General features: G+C 43.3%; 1 protein-coding gene across 1 annotated transcript in view; it reads right to left on the minus strand.

Moving 5' to 3' along the window:
- The window catches only part of UNC5D (unc-5 netrin receptor D), a 584,073-nt gene extending 570,451 nt beyond the window's left edge, over positions 1-13,622 (minus strand). The window contains exon 1 of the mRNA XM_024765069.1: positions 13,520-13,622. Within this exon, the coding sequence (XP_024620837.1) occupies positions 13,520-13,622 (103 nt within the window). The remainder of the gene's footprint in view (positions 1-13,519) is intronic.
- Between the last annotated feature and the right edge of the window lie 4,283 nt (positions 13,623-17,905).

The following is a 17,905-nucleotide window of genomic DNA, read 5'->3' on the forward strand; positions in this document are numbered from 1 at the left end:
ACGTGTACATGAATGTTCCTAGTAGCACTTTTCATAAGAGAAAAAACAACCTGAAAACAAGCCAAATGTCACTGAGAGTAAAATAAGTCAATTATGGTTTAGTCACAGCATCAAATATTGTACAGGAGGGAAGTGATTCAACAATAGTACATCCAATAACATAGCTGAAACCTAATACTGGGTGAAAAAAAACAATTGCTGAAAACTATAATATATGTCAAAAAGAAGCAAAAGTAAACGCTGTTTAGGAGTACATACGTATTTGTGTAAAATAGTTTTAAAGACCAGGAAACGATAAGCACAAAATTCAAGCAATATTACTTTTGAAGGAGAACCAGAGGGATGGGAGTTAAAGAGAGACATACAGATGAGTCGTGTTGATAATGGTTTATTAATATGGTGGTAAGGGCACAGATATCCATTTTAAATTGATTTTTTTAAACTAAACTCATGTGCAACAACTGGTCACAAAATGTCTTGCTTTTGATTTCACAGACAAATAGGGAACCGTTGGCAGTTGTGAACAGACATATTAGAAACATTTGCTCTATTTGGAATTCCTATGCCACATTTCCTAAAACAGCAAAGAGGCACCAGCTGTCCCCACCCAACTCCTTAGTCAACAACAATGATGCTGACTGGGGCCCTGCCCTACACTGTAAGGAGCTATACTGCTTTCATCCTTCCGACACCAAGACCAGTACAAAGTTATTAACCCACTCATAAATGTGATCACTTATCATTTACATCCTGGCCCTAAAACATATTAGATGAGAATTAATAGGAATGTCCATTTGTGGGCCCCTGTGCTTTTGTTCAGAAGGGAAACATGGTGCAACCTCCAACCTTGGGTTCTTAAAACTCTTCTCCATGATTATATAATGTTTCTTATTTAATCACATCTCTTTCATGAATATCTAAGTTCTTCCGTCCTAGCAGAAAAAGTCTAGCTCCTAAAGACTGAAATGTTGAGTGCCATTATCCAGTTTCACTCATCCAAGTCATTTGAGATCCAACATGGAAATAGAACGCCTAACGTGGAGGGGTGTGCGAGGGAGAAACATGGGTGGTCACCTTTATCCCTTACACTTTGCCGTCTCTAAATCTCAAAAAAGATCAGTTTCTACATTTGCTCACAATCAATCCACCCATTACACCAGCGGCTCTCAGGCTTTGATTCCCAAACTAAATATAAATCAGTGGATTTAAAACTTAAAAACATATAAACGTAAAACTTAAGGAACTTAAAAAAACTTAAAACTGAGGAACTTAAAACTGAGGAACTTAAAAAAATATATATCAGTGGATCCTCTCCCCTGAGATTTGGGCTCAACTATTCTCAGATGGCTTAACTGTTCTGTTCTTGGCATCAGCTTCTCTTCAAAATTTAAATTACAAACACACGTATTTCTCTAAATGGGGGTTACATTAAACTTTTGGTGCTCATTTTTCAATCTACTATGTTTCAATAAAACTGTTTAAATATTAAACATCAATTTTAAACTTAAAAAACTGATGGCCACACACATTCAAAGCACCTGTCTGTGTGATCGTCTCACCTAACCCCGGGCGACAATACTAAAGATGTCAGCCTTTCTGTGAGTTTGAAAAACAAAATAATGGCTTTGGGTGATGACCGGGAATTTGTAGCTTTAAAACCTAATCACCATTTCCAGCAGCAAGATCTTTCACTGATAACTGCTAAAAATAACCAAACCCTGAATATTTTGACAACTAATCGCCAAGAATCTGAAGTTTTCGACACCCTCCACATCTAACACTTTCCCAGTAAGGTGGCTTCAAAGTGAATCATCACCATTACAGGGTCACCGGGGGTTTATAAGCTTCAGCTCAACTACAGCGATTGCATTTTACAAGTTATCACGACCGTCAGAAATGCAGAACTCAGCTTTAAAATAAAGAACAATAGAGAATGCATGAGAAGAAGCAACGGAGGCTTTTCAAATTAGATCCTCACTCTCTTTGGATGCAAATTCATGGCCTTTTGAGGGTATCACTGGCAAGCTGCTGCCAACATCAGAAGTTTTCTGCGAAGCGAAGCGTAAGCCAATCGCTTGTGCATCTTTAAAACCTTCTCCACCTACTGGTCCTCTAAGTGGCCAACTACTGTATCCATTTGAATAAAACCGCCTCATCACAACAGACCTAGCATTCCAGCTGGAAAGTGTTACCTTCTCGTCACACATGAAAATCCAGACTTAAACAGGGAAAAATGGAAATTGGAAGTAATTTACTTATCCAGATAAGAATTAGGAGTTGTGTGGCAAATACCGTTCTGAAGTTATTTCCTTGGGTGAAGCATACGGCTTCCTGTTCTAACTCGTGGCACTAACATCCCACAGTACAAGAGAGGTGACTATCTTCATCCTATGTATAGATTTTTTTTAATAATTATATTTAGAAAGTATTTAGGGTCTGCTAGTAGACTCATACTGAACAAAATTGTTACCAAGGATGCAGAGGGTAAGTAATTGGAACAAAAGCTTGACTCACTGCAAATTCCATAAAAACACAAAATAAACCTATAATGTAGATATAGATAATGTAATATAGATAATAATGTAATACAATATCCATCAGCTCTGCTACAATGAACCAACTTGAGCCCCTCAAATCACAGCCCCAACACTGTACGATTCAGAACAGTGCCAAAGAGGAAGAATCTATCCTATTTCAAAGGTATTTAGAAAAATATAAACATTTTAAATAAAAGGAAAGCATCCTCTAACAGAAGTGTAAAATGATCAATAGGCTTTAGTCTTCTGGTATCATTCTTTTGATTTCCTTGGTGCCTCTATCAATTGCTTTTGTTATTATGGGCCTGAAAAGGAGAAGGGGCAAGAACAACATTGAGAAAATGAAGATCTGGGTTCATGGGCAAACACTGACAGAAATGACCTCCTACAAGTCCAGCAAGGTACGCTGCTTCTCTAGACTTTTGTTGCCCATGTAGAGATTTGAGCTTCAGCCTAGAAATTTTAGGGCCCTTTCCAGCAATATAATTGTATGATTCTTCTTTACAAATGGGATGGAGAGGCACATAGAAACTCAGTGATCAAATTAGTGTTTTTCATATGTTAAATAAAAGGCCACTCAAATGCTTTTGATCTTCCGCTTTTAGACAACGCTCCTCAAATGCTAAAGGAACTTCTCTAGGCGGGAAAGAGACCAGCAACTTAAAACAACCTTGTACCTATACGGACTACTATATCCAAACCTCATGGAAACAGCAAACCCCAAAACTACGATACATACACAAAAAGAAAAAGAAACACAACACTAGAGATGGTCATCAAATCACGAGAACAAGAGAGGAAGGGAAGACAATGGACAGTGTGTTCCTTCACAAAGCTAGAAAAAGCTCTATAGGCAGAGCTCAAAGACAATGATTGAAAATGAGGACCAACTGACTCCCTGATCCTTTAAATCTCTTAACAACAGGTGGAAAAAGTCACTGACTTGAGACACACTGGAAGGTTGAGTGCTGTATCTTGTGACTCTTGCTTAAACTAAAGGTGTTTTATTAAAATGATGTGACAAGAGTTCAAATCTGGAAATTTACCATGAAATAGCATAGAGGTGGTTTCTGCGAAAAAAGAAAAAGTCAATCGAGCAGCCGTGGGCCCACGCACCCAACTGGGCAACAGTGGGCTGCCGTGGAGGATTCCAGCCCCCGCGGCCCTTTCCCACCCATCCCACTTCTGCTGCTGCGGCAGCATGTGTATGCATTAGTGTACAACCACTGATTTAAGAGAGACCGATACTGGGCTTCCCTGGTGGCGCAGTGGTTGAGAAAAAAAAAAAAAAAAAAAAAAAGAGAAACCGATACATAAAATTACACTTTTATTGAAGATGCATTCTTAAAAACGCTAAAGCCAAGGCTCACCAGCATCATTCCTGAAGTCCTACAAACTTGTCCTGAAAATTCTACTTTCAGAGTATTTGTTATCGAAGGTTTTGATGCCTATTTAAACGCCAAGAAATGCTTCCTGAAATGATAAAAAAAATACCATGAATAAAGGGTACTGAAAACGATACACAGCATCATAAAATGTTACAGCAGGAAGGAGCTTTCACGATAATTGCGTTACTTCTTCTCATTTAAGAAATAAAAGGAACCAGAAAAAAAGTGACATGTTGGAGGCCATGTAGCCTTGGACTTTGCAGCCCACCACACACTGCTGGAACGGGAAGGCCGTTTTGACTTGAGGAGGAGACAGGAAGCAAGAACAGACTGAGAGTTGGGGGTTAGATGGGAGAGACCAGGGAGAAAGAGGAACGGGAGCACTCAAATTAAGAAGCTAACTTTCAAGTCAAAACTGTGTCTCCGTCTCGAGTTTAAGTGTTACTAATGGCATTTAAATTAACAGCATGGAAGTTTAATGATGTAAGTTTGCCATAATGATGATATATGACATTCTACTAATACATAATATATACACACAGATATCCATGCATTAAGCACTTATCCCCTTGACAATTATTAATAATGGCTGTACAAGTAATGGTGTTGTCTGCTGCAGGATATGACACGGGAGAGCCGTCTTTTCACATTGCTATCCGAGACGGATGTACATTTCAAGCTGTCTGCTAAACTTGAGAAAACAGCCAATAGGTTTTAGTTTTCATTTTTGTATTTGGGGTGGGTGGGTTTGTTTTGTTTGTTTGTTTTCTCCAAGGTGAGAAAAAAATGACAAACATTTTAAAAACCTTTCTTTCTTTAAAGCAAACCCCCAGACACTTACATCCCACCCACACACCTCACACTGACAAAACCTGTGAACCTCCTGCTTTTTTTTTTTTTTTTTTTTTTTTTTTTTTTAATGGGAGAAAACTTTGGAAATTCCCTGATGCAAGCTGCCGGCAATCACTGTAGCTGCTGGTCCCTAGGTTGAGAGAGATACAAGGGTCACCTATTCGGATGAAGGACAGTTACAATCTCCTCAGCTCCTTTCAAAAGGCCTACAACACACATATTTCTCTGGCAAAGAACTTTATTTTGAGGTCTGTATTTTTTTCTGTTTCTTTCTAAAATAGGTTAGATAATTCTTAAAGACACATTGATGAAAATTATTATCGCAAGTCCAAATGCACTGTGCCACCACACACCTCCCAAATACCAATTAAAATACTTTAACCTTGTTCCGCAACTACACACAGAAAGAAAAAATAAAGCACAAAGTTAATAATAAAGACAAAGTATTTAGAGAGCGATGCAGATTATGAAGCCAGTACTGTATTTCTAAAGAGTGTCTGGTGTCTGTAATGACAACTTTAAAATAAAACTGCAGAACTAACTGTGATTTTTATTTAATGAACTAAATTTTAAATCCTTTGTTGTTTTTAAGAAAACATGGAACTCCCCTGGTGGCACAGTGGTTAAGAATCCGCCTGCCAACGCAGGGGACACGGGTTCGAGCCCCGGTCTGGGAAGATCCCACATGCCGCGGAGCAACTAAGCCCATGTGCCACAACTACTGAGCCTGTGCTCTAGAGCCCGTGAGCCACAACTACTGAGACCAAGTGCTACAACTACTGAAGCCCATGCGCCTAGAGCCTGTGCTCCGCAACAAGAGAAGCCACCGCAATGAGAAGCCCGTGCACCGCAATGAAGAGTAGCCCCCGCTCTCTACAACTAGAGAAAGCCCGTGCAGTAACAAAGACCCAATGCAGCCAAAAATAAAATAAATTTAATACATTTTTTTTTTAAAAAAGAAAATACTATTGTTCAGCAAGTTCCTCAGAACTTTGTCCATACCCCTTAGGCCATACCGCAGTATACCATTTTTCATATATTTACAATTTTACTTGCCTCAAACCACTGCTGCCACATTTCCTACCATCCCCTCTTCCAGATGACACCACTTCTGTTCATAACCATGAGAAACCTAACACCACATAAACCCAGAAGCCAACAAGGTAACACTGAAATTTTTTACTCGTTTCTTTCTCTGTCACACGTGTTCATGTACCCATGCCCTGTCTCAAATACAGTGTGAGCAGAATGTTGTATGGTCCAACTTAAGTGCAACCAATCTATTTGGTAATAAAACAGAACGACCTCATAGTCAAAAAGGCCCAGAAACCATCTGGACACTCAGCTGCTGGTCCTAGTACTAGTTGTGGCTCTCTGTCTAGCCTTGGTTGGAAAAACCTCTAAACCTTAATTTCATCCTCTGTTCAACATCAGGGTCAATGTAAAAATCCAAAACAATCCAAACTGTGAATGCACCTGAAAAATGTCGAATTCCATGCAAATGAATTATTATGCAAAAGAGCCATCCGTGATAGTGTCACATCTAACACTTAATCATCTTTGTAGAATAATCTATCTAGGGACGTAGGCTTTTCAATCTGTTGGGGGGCGGGAATGTAAAACCCTCTTACAGTTATTTAATTTCTTCTGGCAACTAATTTTCCTGAATGTTTTAGCACCATATTGAGTAAATTTTAGCAATGTTATCCTCAATATTATTTATACCTTAACGCAATAAGCTTAGAGTAAAAATGATTGTTTAGCGTGTGCTATGGGACCAGCACCTCCAGGTGCTGGGTAAGTAACAGTAAGCATGATGGGCATTGCCAAGTAGACATAAGTGTCCAGCAGCAAGGAAGGACCCAAAACCTAGTCCTACACCATGTTGTGACAACAAGGATCCAGCTCCTTGGCGAGCATCCCTATCCCATGTGAACATTCCTCTGTTTTTGTTCCTAACCAACTGTTTTTGTTCTACCTCTTCCTCAAGCGTAGCCTCGCTCTCTCAATATCCTGAACTCGGGATCGTTTTTAAATGCAGCGCCAGGCAAGAGATACAGTAAGATAAAAGGGGGTAGAAGCTTAGCAAAAATCTGACTTTGGGCAAACTGTTCAACTTCTGGGGGACTCAGTTTCCTCTTTCTTACAGAAATGAAGTAGATGCAGACATAAGTCCTCAATTACTTCAAAATAAAATCCAAGCCTTTGAAAATACTGCATCCATCTTTACAAATGCCGGAAGCAAGACGCTATATTACATCAGAATGGTACTCCCAGAATGTCTACTTGTTTTATGAGTAGCTCTAGGTTTTTGTGTGTTAAAAGTGACATGTGTCTTTGCCTATTCTTCTGTCACGTTTACAATATTGTTACATAGAATTCCACTTCGTACTGGCTTCCAAGTGAAAATCAATATTAAAAATCAAAAACAAACCCCCAAAACTTGAATTATTGTCATCCATGACCCTGTTACTCAAAGTGTGGTCAGGTGGCGTCATCTAGAAGTTTGTTAGAAATGCAGGCTCTCAGGCCCCTCCCCAGATTTACCAAATCAGAATGTGCATTTTAACAAGATCTACAGTGATTCAAAGGCACATTGACATTTGAAAAGCCCTGATTTGTATGTTTCAAAAATTACCAGCTTAGCTTTCCTAACCCAAGATCATTGGGTTGCCCTTCCTCTTCCAGTAGATTTTATTAAATTAAATTCAAATAAAGATGCTAACTACTAAATAAGTACTGTGACGAGGCAGAAACCACCAATCACCTGCAAACAACTCTAAAAGGCATGCCACAAATTTCTTCACAGGCAAATCTTCTAGTCCAATATTTAGTAAATACATTTGCTTTTATAGTAAGTGAGTAAAATCTATGAATGATATTAAACATAGTTATTCCAGTGTTGGTTGGACCCTTGAAGTAGTCAGGATGACTTCGCTTTAGCCTCTAGTACCTCCTGCTTCCCTTGCGTGTCTGCCAATCACTTACCTTCTGGGATGTCTGCAATGTCATTTTCCCTTGGACTTACCTGAGGGAGAAATTACACCATTCAATCAGCAAAACAATGCATCTTGTAAAAGTCCATTCTGAGCCAAGTTCCTCTGTGTTGTGGTGAAATTACCCCCATATTATTCCTCCCAGCCTTACAAGGCCAGGTTCAAGTGGAAACATACACTTAAGTGCCAAGGTCTCCCTTTCTGGGGAGGAAGGCTCTTTTGCATTTTATGAACCAGAAATTTAGGGGCAGAAAGTCAGTATCTGCATTAAGTGAGGCTGTTACTGACTTCACTTGGAAGACAGCTTTTGGCTTCCAGCTTTCTTAATTAGGAAGGAAACTGTCAGAAGAAACTGATCATATAGGAAAAATACAGGCCTCCCGGTACTCTTGTCCTCTTGGAAACAATATTAGGAAACACTTTACATCCTGTTGTGGTCCCAGGTAAGCCGAGAAGAGTACTACGCGTTTTGGTTTCTACTTTAGCCCCATCAACACAACCCGAATACTTCTGCCCCTAATTTCTCAGTCCAGTGAAGTCCAGAGGGGGCAGGGGTGCTGAGAGCAACATATGCGGTCCACACTGTCCTGCACACAAACCCACTTTCCAAAGAAATCCTCCAAAAGCACAAGAGAGTGTACAGTGGATTTCTCACGTGGTCCGAACTGAAATACATTAACATCCGCCTAATTCTGAAAACTATCTACGCACAGCATGTGTATGCTCACGGTAAGAGCATACAACGCAATGTGGTACAAACAATTAAAAGTTCTTTTCAGAGTGGAAATGCAAAATAGAACGAATATCTATTTTCTGGAAATGAATCTAGCCATCTGCCTTGCAAGAGCCGCAGGAAGAGTACCCAAAACAGCAGAAACAGCAGCCTCTGGTGTTAACAATCTATTCTCAAATCTCATGCTTCACATTTCCCCGGCAAACAAGGCTAAAAATACAAGACAGGCAACAAATAGTCTCTTGGGTTCTGCCATTCCATGGATGGCGTATTCAGAGTAATATTTTGTGTTGAAATTCAAAACTGGGGGGGGAAAGCAAGCTATCATATTAGAAGCTGGCACTCAGAATTTTAAGTGTGAATCTGATCCCAAAGTATATTAAGCTGAATGGTGAGAGGATGGCTGTTTGCGTACAACATAAATCTCTGAGACGTATCTGAATACATTTATAGATTTATTTAAGCTCCTCTAAATTCTTCTCCAAGTCTCATAGTTATAGAGATATAATTTTAGTACTTATGTCACCAAAATATCAGACTCATTTTGTTTTCGGCACAGTTTAGAAAAGCGTCTTTATCGTGGGCTCTGGAGCCGGACTGCATAGGTTCAAATCCAGGCGCCACCACATACTAACTCCGCGGCCTTGAGCGAGGTGCTTACCTTCTCTGTGCAGCTCTTCTGCTATCTTCAAAAGGAGGATAATAAGAGTGCTCACCTCAAAGAGTTATTTTAAGTTATGTTAAGTTACTTTAAGGATTATGTAAGTTAATGTGTGTAAAACTCTTTAGAGTAATGAATGGCACCTGCTAAAGACAGTCATTACTATTATTATCTAATATTCAAGCAAGACTGCACAAATGCCTTCTCTTAAGGAACAGGCATCACACAAAGAGTGGCAGCAACACGATGACAGGTCTCATGCCAGTGGTGGCCAAGAAGCAAATGACTGGGTGCGCAAGCAAGCGTCTTTACCTAGAGTATGCGGCCAAGAATGACAGAGGTAAGTCCCCCTCGGTTATTCGGTCATGCTGTTAGTTCAAGAAGGCAGCAGAATAAGGAGGACAGAAGACAATGACACGGCTGGTCAAGTAGCACTGCCCAGTGTACGGGACGATCAGAATTAATGGCAAAGGTATAATCAAGGAGGGGGACACATCCGGGCTCTCTGTGAACATCTGTGCCTGCCGCTTAAGAGGACATCCTGCATCACCACCACCACCACCTTCCTTAAGAGAATGTTATGGAATGAATCTTTCTTCATACACTTGGTCTTCGGGATTAGACTGTTAACACGTATGGTCTGGGTCCCCAGCCTCCATATTTTAGAAAGAAAGAAAGACCCGAGGGAGTGATATCAAATATTCATTATCTCCTGAACGACCAATTTCTTGTTAAACCTTGAAAGTTGGCAGTATTTCAAGTTGGGTCCTTATTTGGTAGCAGGAGGATGATAAAACGTTTACAAGCCATTGAGGCAACAGACAGAAAAGTGCTTCTTCCCGAACTACTAAGACAGTGGGGTCTAGAACTACGAGACCCGCTCAGTCATAGAGTTTTGATGGAACTCACGGAGGATTCCTGGGGTTCCATAGGTTTCCCCAACCTATGGGGTACCACTTAAAGAACCAGAGACCCACAGATGGGTCATTCAAAGAGTGAGGAAGAATGGAAGGCTGACATTACTATCTTTCCTGGTAAGACTATGAAAAAGGGTGACAGATGCTGCCACTATAGGGTCAGGTAAGAACAATGAATCTCTTCTTATCAGCCGAGATACTTAAGAGATTTCTTGAGCAGAACCCTTTGTCAGGCAGAAGATACCACCGGACTGCTCAAACGAAGAGTACAACCCAAGAGTCACAAAAAGAAAAACCCACCAAGAAATTACAAGAAAAGGCTCTTTTCTCATAGCCCTTTGGAGGAGAAGATTCTGGAGGAAAAAGAAGCAGAATGCGGGGTGGCGGAGGCAGTAATTATGTTCGTTAAGGAGGAAGTGAACATAGATATAAAACTGCAGGAACGAGGTACGTAAATGGATTTAAGTATGCGTAAACCATGCGACCCTATTGTGCCTATAAAACAGATGCGTATTTCTCTTGCCCTTAATGCATCACTATGGTTACCATAAGGAAGATTTCATTGTCCATGAAAATGTTTAAAAGAAGGACTTGTGTGAAAGCTCAGCCCAGCTAAGATCATCTTCCTCCCTGCCTTCAGACTGGGATATCTATGTACAGTATCTAATAGAGGAATCACAACCGGATCAACAGCAGTGCTCCTTTTTTTCAGAGAAGAAAAACAAATCAGTGTGACAACATGATGTGGATTCAATTAGCACTTGGCAGGTCATGAATAACTTTTAAACCCCCCTTCTTTTAACTTGGAAAGTGTTAAAATATACGTAATCATGGTACCCAAGCGCTTTCCTTACAGTAAGTATGCTATCCATCAAGTACATAAATCTCAAGAATTAAGTCTAGCTTACAAAGGAGGGAACCAGAACATGGGCCTTGGGCCACTACTTGGGCCACTACTAGTTTCTGCAGGCAGTCCCTTGCCCCGTGTATTTTCCTCGTTGAGGACATTCAAAGCCAATCATCTGAAATCTCATTGCAATTTTCAGAGGGTTTTACATTAGGTATGGAGGGAAAGAAAAGGGGAAAAAAAGGAGTTGGTACAATGATCTTGGAAACAAATAAATAACTAATTGTAAAGAAATGGCTACTGAATTGTTCAATCTTCTTATATAATCAAAGCAAATGGCATAATTCTGTCTATCCTGTTGTTTCGGGAAGGCGGAGTACCTTGGTTCAGACCAACATGAAAAGGCTTGTAGAACAAAAAAACGATTTACTTGGATAAGTAAGAACACTGTAGAGCCAACCCCAGAGAATGCGGTGAAACTACTCGGCAAACATGTCCCCTGGGTGCATCTCATCTTGCTTTTAATGAGCCGGCACCTTCCTGAGCTGGGAGAACTTAAATAACTTTGAGACGTGCCCTTTGTTCTGAAAACCCTAATTGTACCCACCTGTCCCAAGCCAGGTTCTGTGGCTTCACAGATTTTATAGCCTGTTTACTGCTCATTTCTTGGGGAATCTCTGACAGGTGCTAAAGGTAACAGGCTTTCTGCCCCAGAAAGTAAAATACCACAAGGGAAATATTAGTCAGATGTACTGCTCCACTCCATGTGTCTTGAACATTACTATGATCTGTGCAAGACATTTGTTGTAAATAAGCCTGCAGAGTGTACAGTGTGTTTTCCAGGAGTCCTTTGAAGAACAGCTTGCAGACAGGAGGTGCTAGCCTTAGTTTCACAGCCAGCAAAACTCCATCCAAGAGGCTTTTGGCAGGTCCGCACCTCTTGTTTCAAGCTGGCTTCAAGACAGCCCCACCAACCAAATTCCAAGGGTCAGTATGTGGAGTCAGTCATTCTTTAGGTGTTCAGCATAGAACAGCAAGTGGAAACTCAGACATTTAAATCAACACTCAGAAAAGGCCCGCTTTCCCTCCTAATAGTGTATTAAAAACAACTCAGAGCTGACTTTGCAAGGAGGCATTCTCTGTAGTAAATTAAATGGCTGAAGCTTGTGTTTCTCCCAGCGAGGAAAGGAACTATGCTTCACCATCACCTAGTGTGTGCAATCACTTGAGGCTCATTTTTAAACCTTTCCTGCTTTTTAAAAAGCCTGCTCCATTAAAAAAAAAACACAAAAAACAAAAACTTTTCAGGAAATGAAATGCAAATAGTCACTGAACAGGATCATGAAAGGGAAAAACCTCTATCCACTTTTTTCTTTTTTTAATTCTTCATTCCAGACAGCACGACTGCTTTTAACACACCGTTAGCTTTTATAAAAATGAGATTACACTGGTTTTTCTGTGATCGTCCTCAACCCTTTCCACCCTTTCCTGTCTCCCGGCTACTCACAATACGTTCAAGGTAGAGGTAAGGTGGGCAGATCAGTTTCATCCCTCGCCAGTCAAGCGTTAGGTAAATCATTTACGGCAATTACAAATTCTAAGCCTAATGGATGACACCTAGGAATCAAGAAAGAGCGGGAAGGAAGAGCTTCCGGATGATTTCAAGGGTAAAGCCACAGTCCTCAAGCTACGTGTAAACTGCCTCTGATCAGCTTCAAAGCAAGTCCGCGGTTTTAAGTTCATGCTTCCAGTCCTCGCTCAAGGTGGAGCTGAAACCAGGTGCAGAATGTCACTCTGCCGGAGCCCAGAGGATCCAGGAAAAATGGGGTCTACGTTTCTAAGTCGGAAAGAAGCTGCGGCTTCCCATCCGCTCAGGGGGCCCCGCGCTCACGAGCTCCCGGGCTGGATTCGGCACCGGGCAGGGAGAGGAGGCGCCGGGTGGGCGGCCTCGGGCCAACTGCTAACCCGGTGGGGCACTGCCGGCGCAGTTAAACGCGGACGGTACACGCCGCTCTCCCGAGCTCCCGCACACCGCGGCCTCCTCGAAAGAAAGCCCACTGCTGCCCAGGACCTCGGGCTGCTGTCGCCCGAGAGGTGTCGAGCTTCGCGGACTTCAGCCTGGGTGCTGCTCCCCCAGAGAAAAGGCGCACTCTCCATTCAAGCGCACCCTCCAGAGACTCTCATCACCCGGCGCTCCTCCCCAGGAACTCTCGAACACCCCTACGGGCGCCCACCCGTGAACGATCTCGCCACGGAAGGAAGTGAAGAGGACTGGGGGGAGCGAGATTGGAGTGAAGAGGTGGGGACTCCAGTCTGCAGCAATTGGGGAGGGCTCGGAAAATGCAGCAAACGACGAGAGGAAAAGAAGGGTAGGGGCCCCGGTCCCAGCAACCTGTAGGGCTGCGACTGATTGCGAACTTGGGGTGGGAGACAATGGTCCCCTCGGAGGTCCTCCGCCCGAGTCCCACCCCGCTGCGCTCAGCGCGCGGAGAGGTGCAGGGCGCAACTTGGGAAGCCAACGCCATAGGTGCGGGTCCCGCTCGGCCGCCTCGCCCCCGGCTCCGCCTCCCGCTCGACCCCGCGCTTACCTCGGGCAGCCGCAGCCCCCGCCGCCCAGAAGCAGAGCCCCAGCCAAGGGAGCCACCGGCGCGCCCCTCCAGCGCCTCCTCTTGCGGCGGCCGCTCTCCGCATGCTGCTTGCCCCGCTCGGGAGTACGGATCCTCTTCTGCGCCCCGGCAGCCCGGGAGAAAGGCACGGCGAGCCAGGGGCCGAAGCAAGTGGGTCCCGGGGGGCTTCGGCGAGTGACTGCTCCACCGCCGCTCCCTACAGCAGCAGGGCAGGGCGTTCCGAGCCGCCGCGCGGTGGGCACCCAGAGGATGCGCGCGTCCCCATAGCCTCCCACGGCGGGGCGACCGCTGCCGCCACGGTCACTGCCCGAGTCACCCACCGTCCCTGCCGCACTGCCCGCTCGCGGCGTTTCAGCCGCCGCCGGGTTCCGGACTAGGGAGCGGAGGAAGGAGCCCGCAAAGCTAATGAGACACCCCCCCAGAGGCCGCCCCTTCTCCTCCCCTCCGAGAGGCAACCAATGAGCCGGGCCGGGGCGGGGCGGCGGCGGCGGCGGGCTGGCGGGCGGCGCGGGGCGGGGCTGGCGGCAGGGAGGCGCAGGTGAGCCCCGCGGCGACTGCGCGCGACCCCAGGTGCCTCCGCGAGCTCCGGAGCAGGACCGCCGCTGGGCTTGAGGAGGTCACGCTCGCTCCAAGATGGGAGCAAAGCCTGCGGGCCTCTTGGAGGCGAACCCAACGCGGAAAGATGTGGGCACTCGGCAGCCTGAGTCTGCTGCTTCCTGCAAACCACTGTTTCGTTCAACTTTGAGCCCTTTCACAGCCCTGCCCCTCTTGCTTCCATTTTTTAAAATCAGACCAGACACCACTCCAGAAAAATTCAAAAAAAAAAAAAAGACAAATGCCAAGTGGAAAAAAAATAGCACTGGAATAAACCCATTATTGCAACTAAGCTAAATGTGCATGCATGTACATAAAGAGGTGGGGAAGTCATGGGTGCATGAGGGGTATGTGATTGATTTTTATTTTTTCTTTTTTTCCCCAATTCCCTTGTCTGTGGTCCTAATCACCCAGGAAGCCCCCAAAATTTCAGAAAGCTCTTTCGTTTCTGATGGCTCCTGTTTCGTTTAAATCTGGGCCCTGGCAATTGCCTTCCTCCTAAGTATCAGGGAAAGGAAGTCGTGCTGGGCCTTTGTCATTAGAAGGAAAGACTTCTTAAAAGTGTGGTTTGTTTTGAATAGGTTGTCAAATCTTCATTTCCCTGCTTTTGAAAGTACCTCCCGGTTGCCTCTTATTCTCCCATTTGCAGAAGGAGTCATTTAAGAGAGATTGCCTCGGGCCACACAGTTTCAGAGCAAAGAACAGGCTTGGGGGGTTGGCCCTGAGTTCAAGGCTCCATAGTCAGAGCACCATATTCGAGCCCCCAGAATGATGCCAGAACTTAGCTGGTCAGAATACATGTCCCCTTTTGCCTGGTGGACCCCAATAGAAAATGAAATCTTGGTTTGAAAGAAAGACAGCGTTCCCAACACCTCCCCACTGCCCACAGTCAATATCAATACAGTACTTTCAAAAAGTCCCTCTCTCTGGTCAAAGTACCACCTGACCCGAAACACGTTTCTCTGGAGAATAAACAGTTTAAAGTGAGGTAATAGTTCTGGATGAGGTAATTGCGCTAAGTCGCTTTCTTCCTAGGAAAAAGAGGATGATAGGCAGAAAGATTGATTCCCTGATAAGCACATATGCCATCCCTCTCCTGAGTGCCACCAGACACGTGACTGTCAGCAATTGCTTCCTCCGGTCTTCTGACCCTCAATAAAAGGTTTGGGACCTGGTCAAGAAAACCAAGCTCTGGGGAATGAAGGCTTCAAAGCAAAGACTGATGTGGGGTGGGCTAGGGACTCGCCTGAAAATCTCTTTAGAATCTTGGTAAATGAGGGTTTTGTCCTTTTCCTCTGAGAAGGTGAACTGGGAATTAATCTACCAAATATGCTTTACCTGTCCTCTGGAAAATAGTCATTCATCCTCTGACTTTCTTTATTCTTCAAGACCATGTGGCAGTTATACCACAAATGAGTATTTTTCTTAAAGAAAAAAAAGAGAAAAGAAAGAAAAGGGAATTACTGTGTTTCTCCAAAATAGTATTTAAGTATTACTACTGTCTCCAAAGGGGAGCAAAAGTAAAAACAATTTTATTTTGAAAAAATATCTAGGAAATAGATGAGCTAATAATGTTAATAAGTGAGATTATTAAGTCAAGTAAAATTGTGATGACAGTTAAGAGAGAAGGAAGGAAACTAAGAACCTTTGAATACATACGCTGCTCAAGGAATGGGATATACACACACACACACACATACATATACAAATATATATATTGTTATGCATATAAATACTTGTTATATGTAACTGTTGTTTTTTAGAGCAGAAGCGAATCCAGGAAGTCAGGTACTATTATCCCTGTTGGGCAGACAAGGAGAGTCAGGCTGAGTAGAGAAGTGATTCGCCCAAGGTCACATAACCAAGGGGCTGAACATTAAGAATGAGGCACCAGGGACTTCTGTGGTGGTCCAGCAGTTAAGACTCCGTGCCCCCAGTGCAGGGGGCCCGGTTCAATCCCTGGTCAGGGAACTAGAGCCTGCACGACACAACTAAGAGCCTGCATGCTGAAACTAAAGATCCCGCACACCACAAGGAAGATCCCCTCTGCTGCAACTAAGACCCAGCACAGCCAAATAAATAAATAAATATTTTTTTAAAAAGGGGGGGCTTCCCTGGTGGCACAGTGGTTGAGAATCTGCCTGCCAATGCAGGGGACACAGGTTCGAGCCCTGGTCTGGGAAGATGCCACATGCCACGGAGCAACTAGGCCCGTGAGCCACAACTACTGAGCCTGCGCGTCTGGAGCTTGTGCTCCGCAACTGGAGAGGCTGCGACAGTGAGAGACCCGCACACCGCGATGAAGCGTGGCCCCCGCTCGCCGCAACTAGAGAAAGCCCACGCACAGAAGCGAAGACCCAACACAGCCAAAAATAATTAATTAATTAATTAATTTTTAAAAAAAGAATGAGGCACCAGCTTGCACAATTCTAAACCCAAGATGAAGTTTGAAGTCCTGTCCGTTCCACTGAGTTTTCCAGAGATGAGACATTCTGCCTCGTTCTCCTCAGTACTGTTTAGCAACTGGGTTGGGAGAGGTTCGGTCTTCAGTATTACCACACCTATTACAGACCATATATTCATTATACGTCTTGTACTAACTATGTTTCACATGTCAATACACCCTGTATTAATCTACTTCTGGCTATTTTAAAAGATGCAGGAATTGTACTCCATTGCATTTGCAAAAATATCCATGTCCATCTGGAGAGATACATTGAGTAGTCACTACCTGGGATCATAGTCTCCGGCCAAGGAGCAGCCTGGAAGAACTGACCTGAGAATCAGGCAACCAGGTGCTGGGCCCTGACACTGCCAGGGACTGTGTGGCTTAGGGCAAGTCAACAGCTCCTAGTCTCAGTTTCTTCATCTGTAAAATGGGAGTGTTTCACTAGATGAGCTTAAGATCAACCCTATATAAGATCCATCATTTTCAACTTTAGCACATTATAATTTTGAATGCTCCATACAACCAAGTTGGAAATTAAGCCACTTCTTCTGAAATTGGGACAATTATGTGACAAATGCATTGTGTTCTAGAGAAATGATTTTGGATCATAGCCAACCTATAAGTATTAGCTATAACCAAGTAATATTAATTTAATGAATAGGCTTAGTAAAATGTTTTGCTCCATTCTTTGCTGCTTGAGTTGACTATGACTGTTTTCTAACAATTGATATTAAAGATCAAGAGGTAGAACATTTCTACTTCTATTGCCTTTTTTTACTGCATAAATAATTGACATATAACATTATGTTTCAGGTGTACAACATAATGATTCGATATTTGTGTGTATTGTGAAATGATCACCACAGTAAGTCTAGTTTACATCCGTCACCTTACATAGTTACGATTTTTTTCTTGTGATGAGAACGTTTAAGATCTACTCTTTCAGTATATTAACTATAGTCACCATGCCATACATACATCCCCAAGACTTATGTATTTCATAACTGGAAGTTTGTACCTTTTGACCCCGTCCACCTGTTTCGCCCACCCCTCCCGCTGGCAACCACCAATCTGTTCTCTGTATATATGACTTTGGTTAGTTTTGTTGTTGTTTTTTGTTTCTGTTTTCCTTTTAGATTGCACATATAAGTGAGAACATATGGTACTTTTTCTTGTCTGACTTACTTCATTCAGCATAATGCCCTTAAGTTCCATTCACATTGTTGCAAATGGTAGGATTTCCTTCTTTTTTCATAGCCTTTTGATCATCTCTAACCAAACTAGTCTCAAAAGATAGAAAATGT

This window comes from Neophocaena asiaeorientalis, unplaced genomic scaffold (genome assembly GCF_003031525.2).
Source record: "Neophocaena asiaeorientalis asiaeorientalis breed wild unplaced genomic scaffold, Neophocaena_asiaeorientalis_V1.1 scaffold14, whole genome shotgun sequence".
In the NCBI taxonomy this organism is placed as follows: Eukaryota; Metazoa; Chordata; class Mammalia; order Artiodactyla; family Phocoenidae; genus Neophocaena; species Neophocaena asiaeorientalis.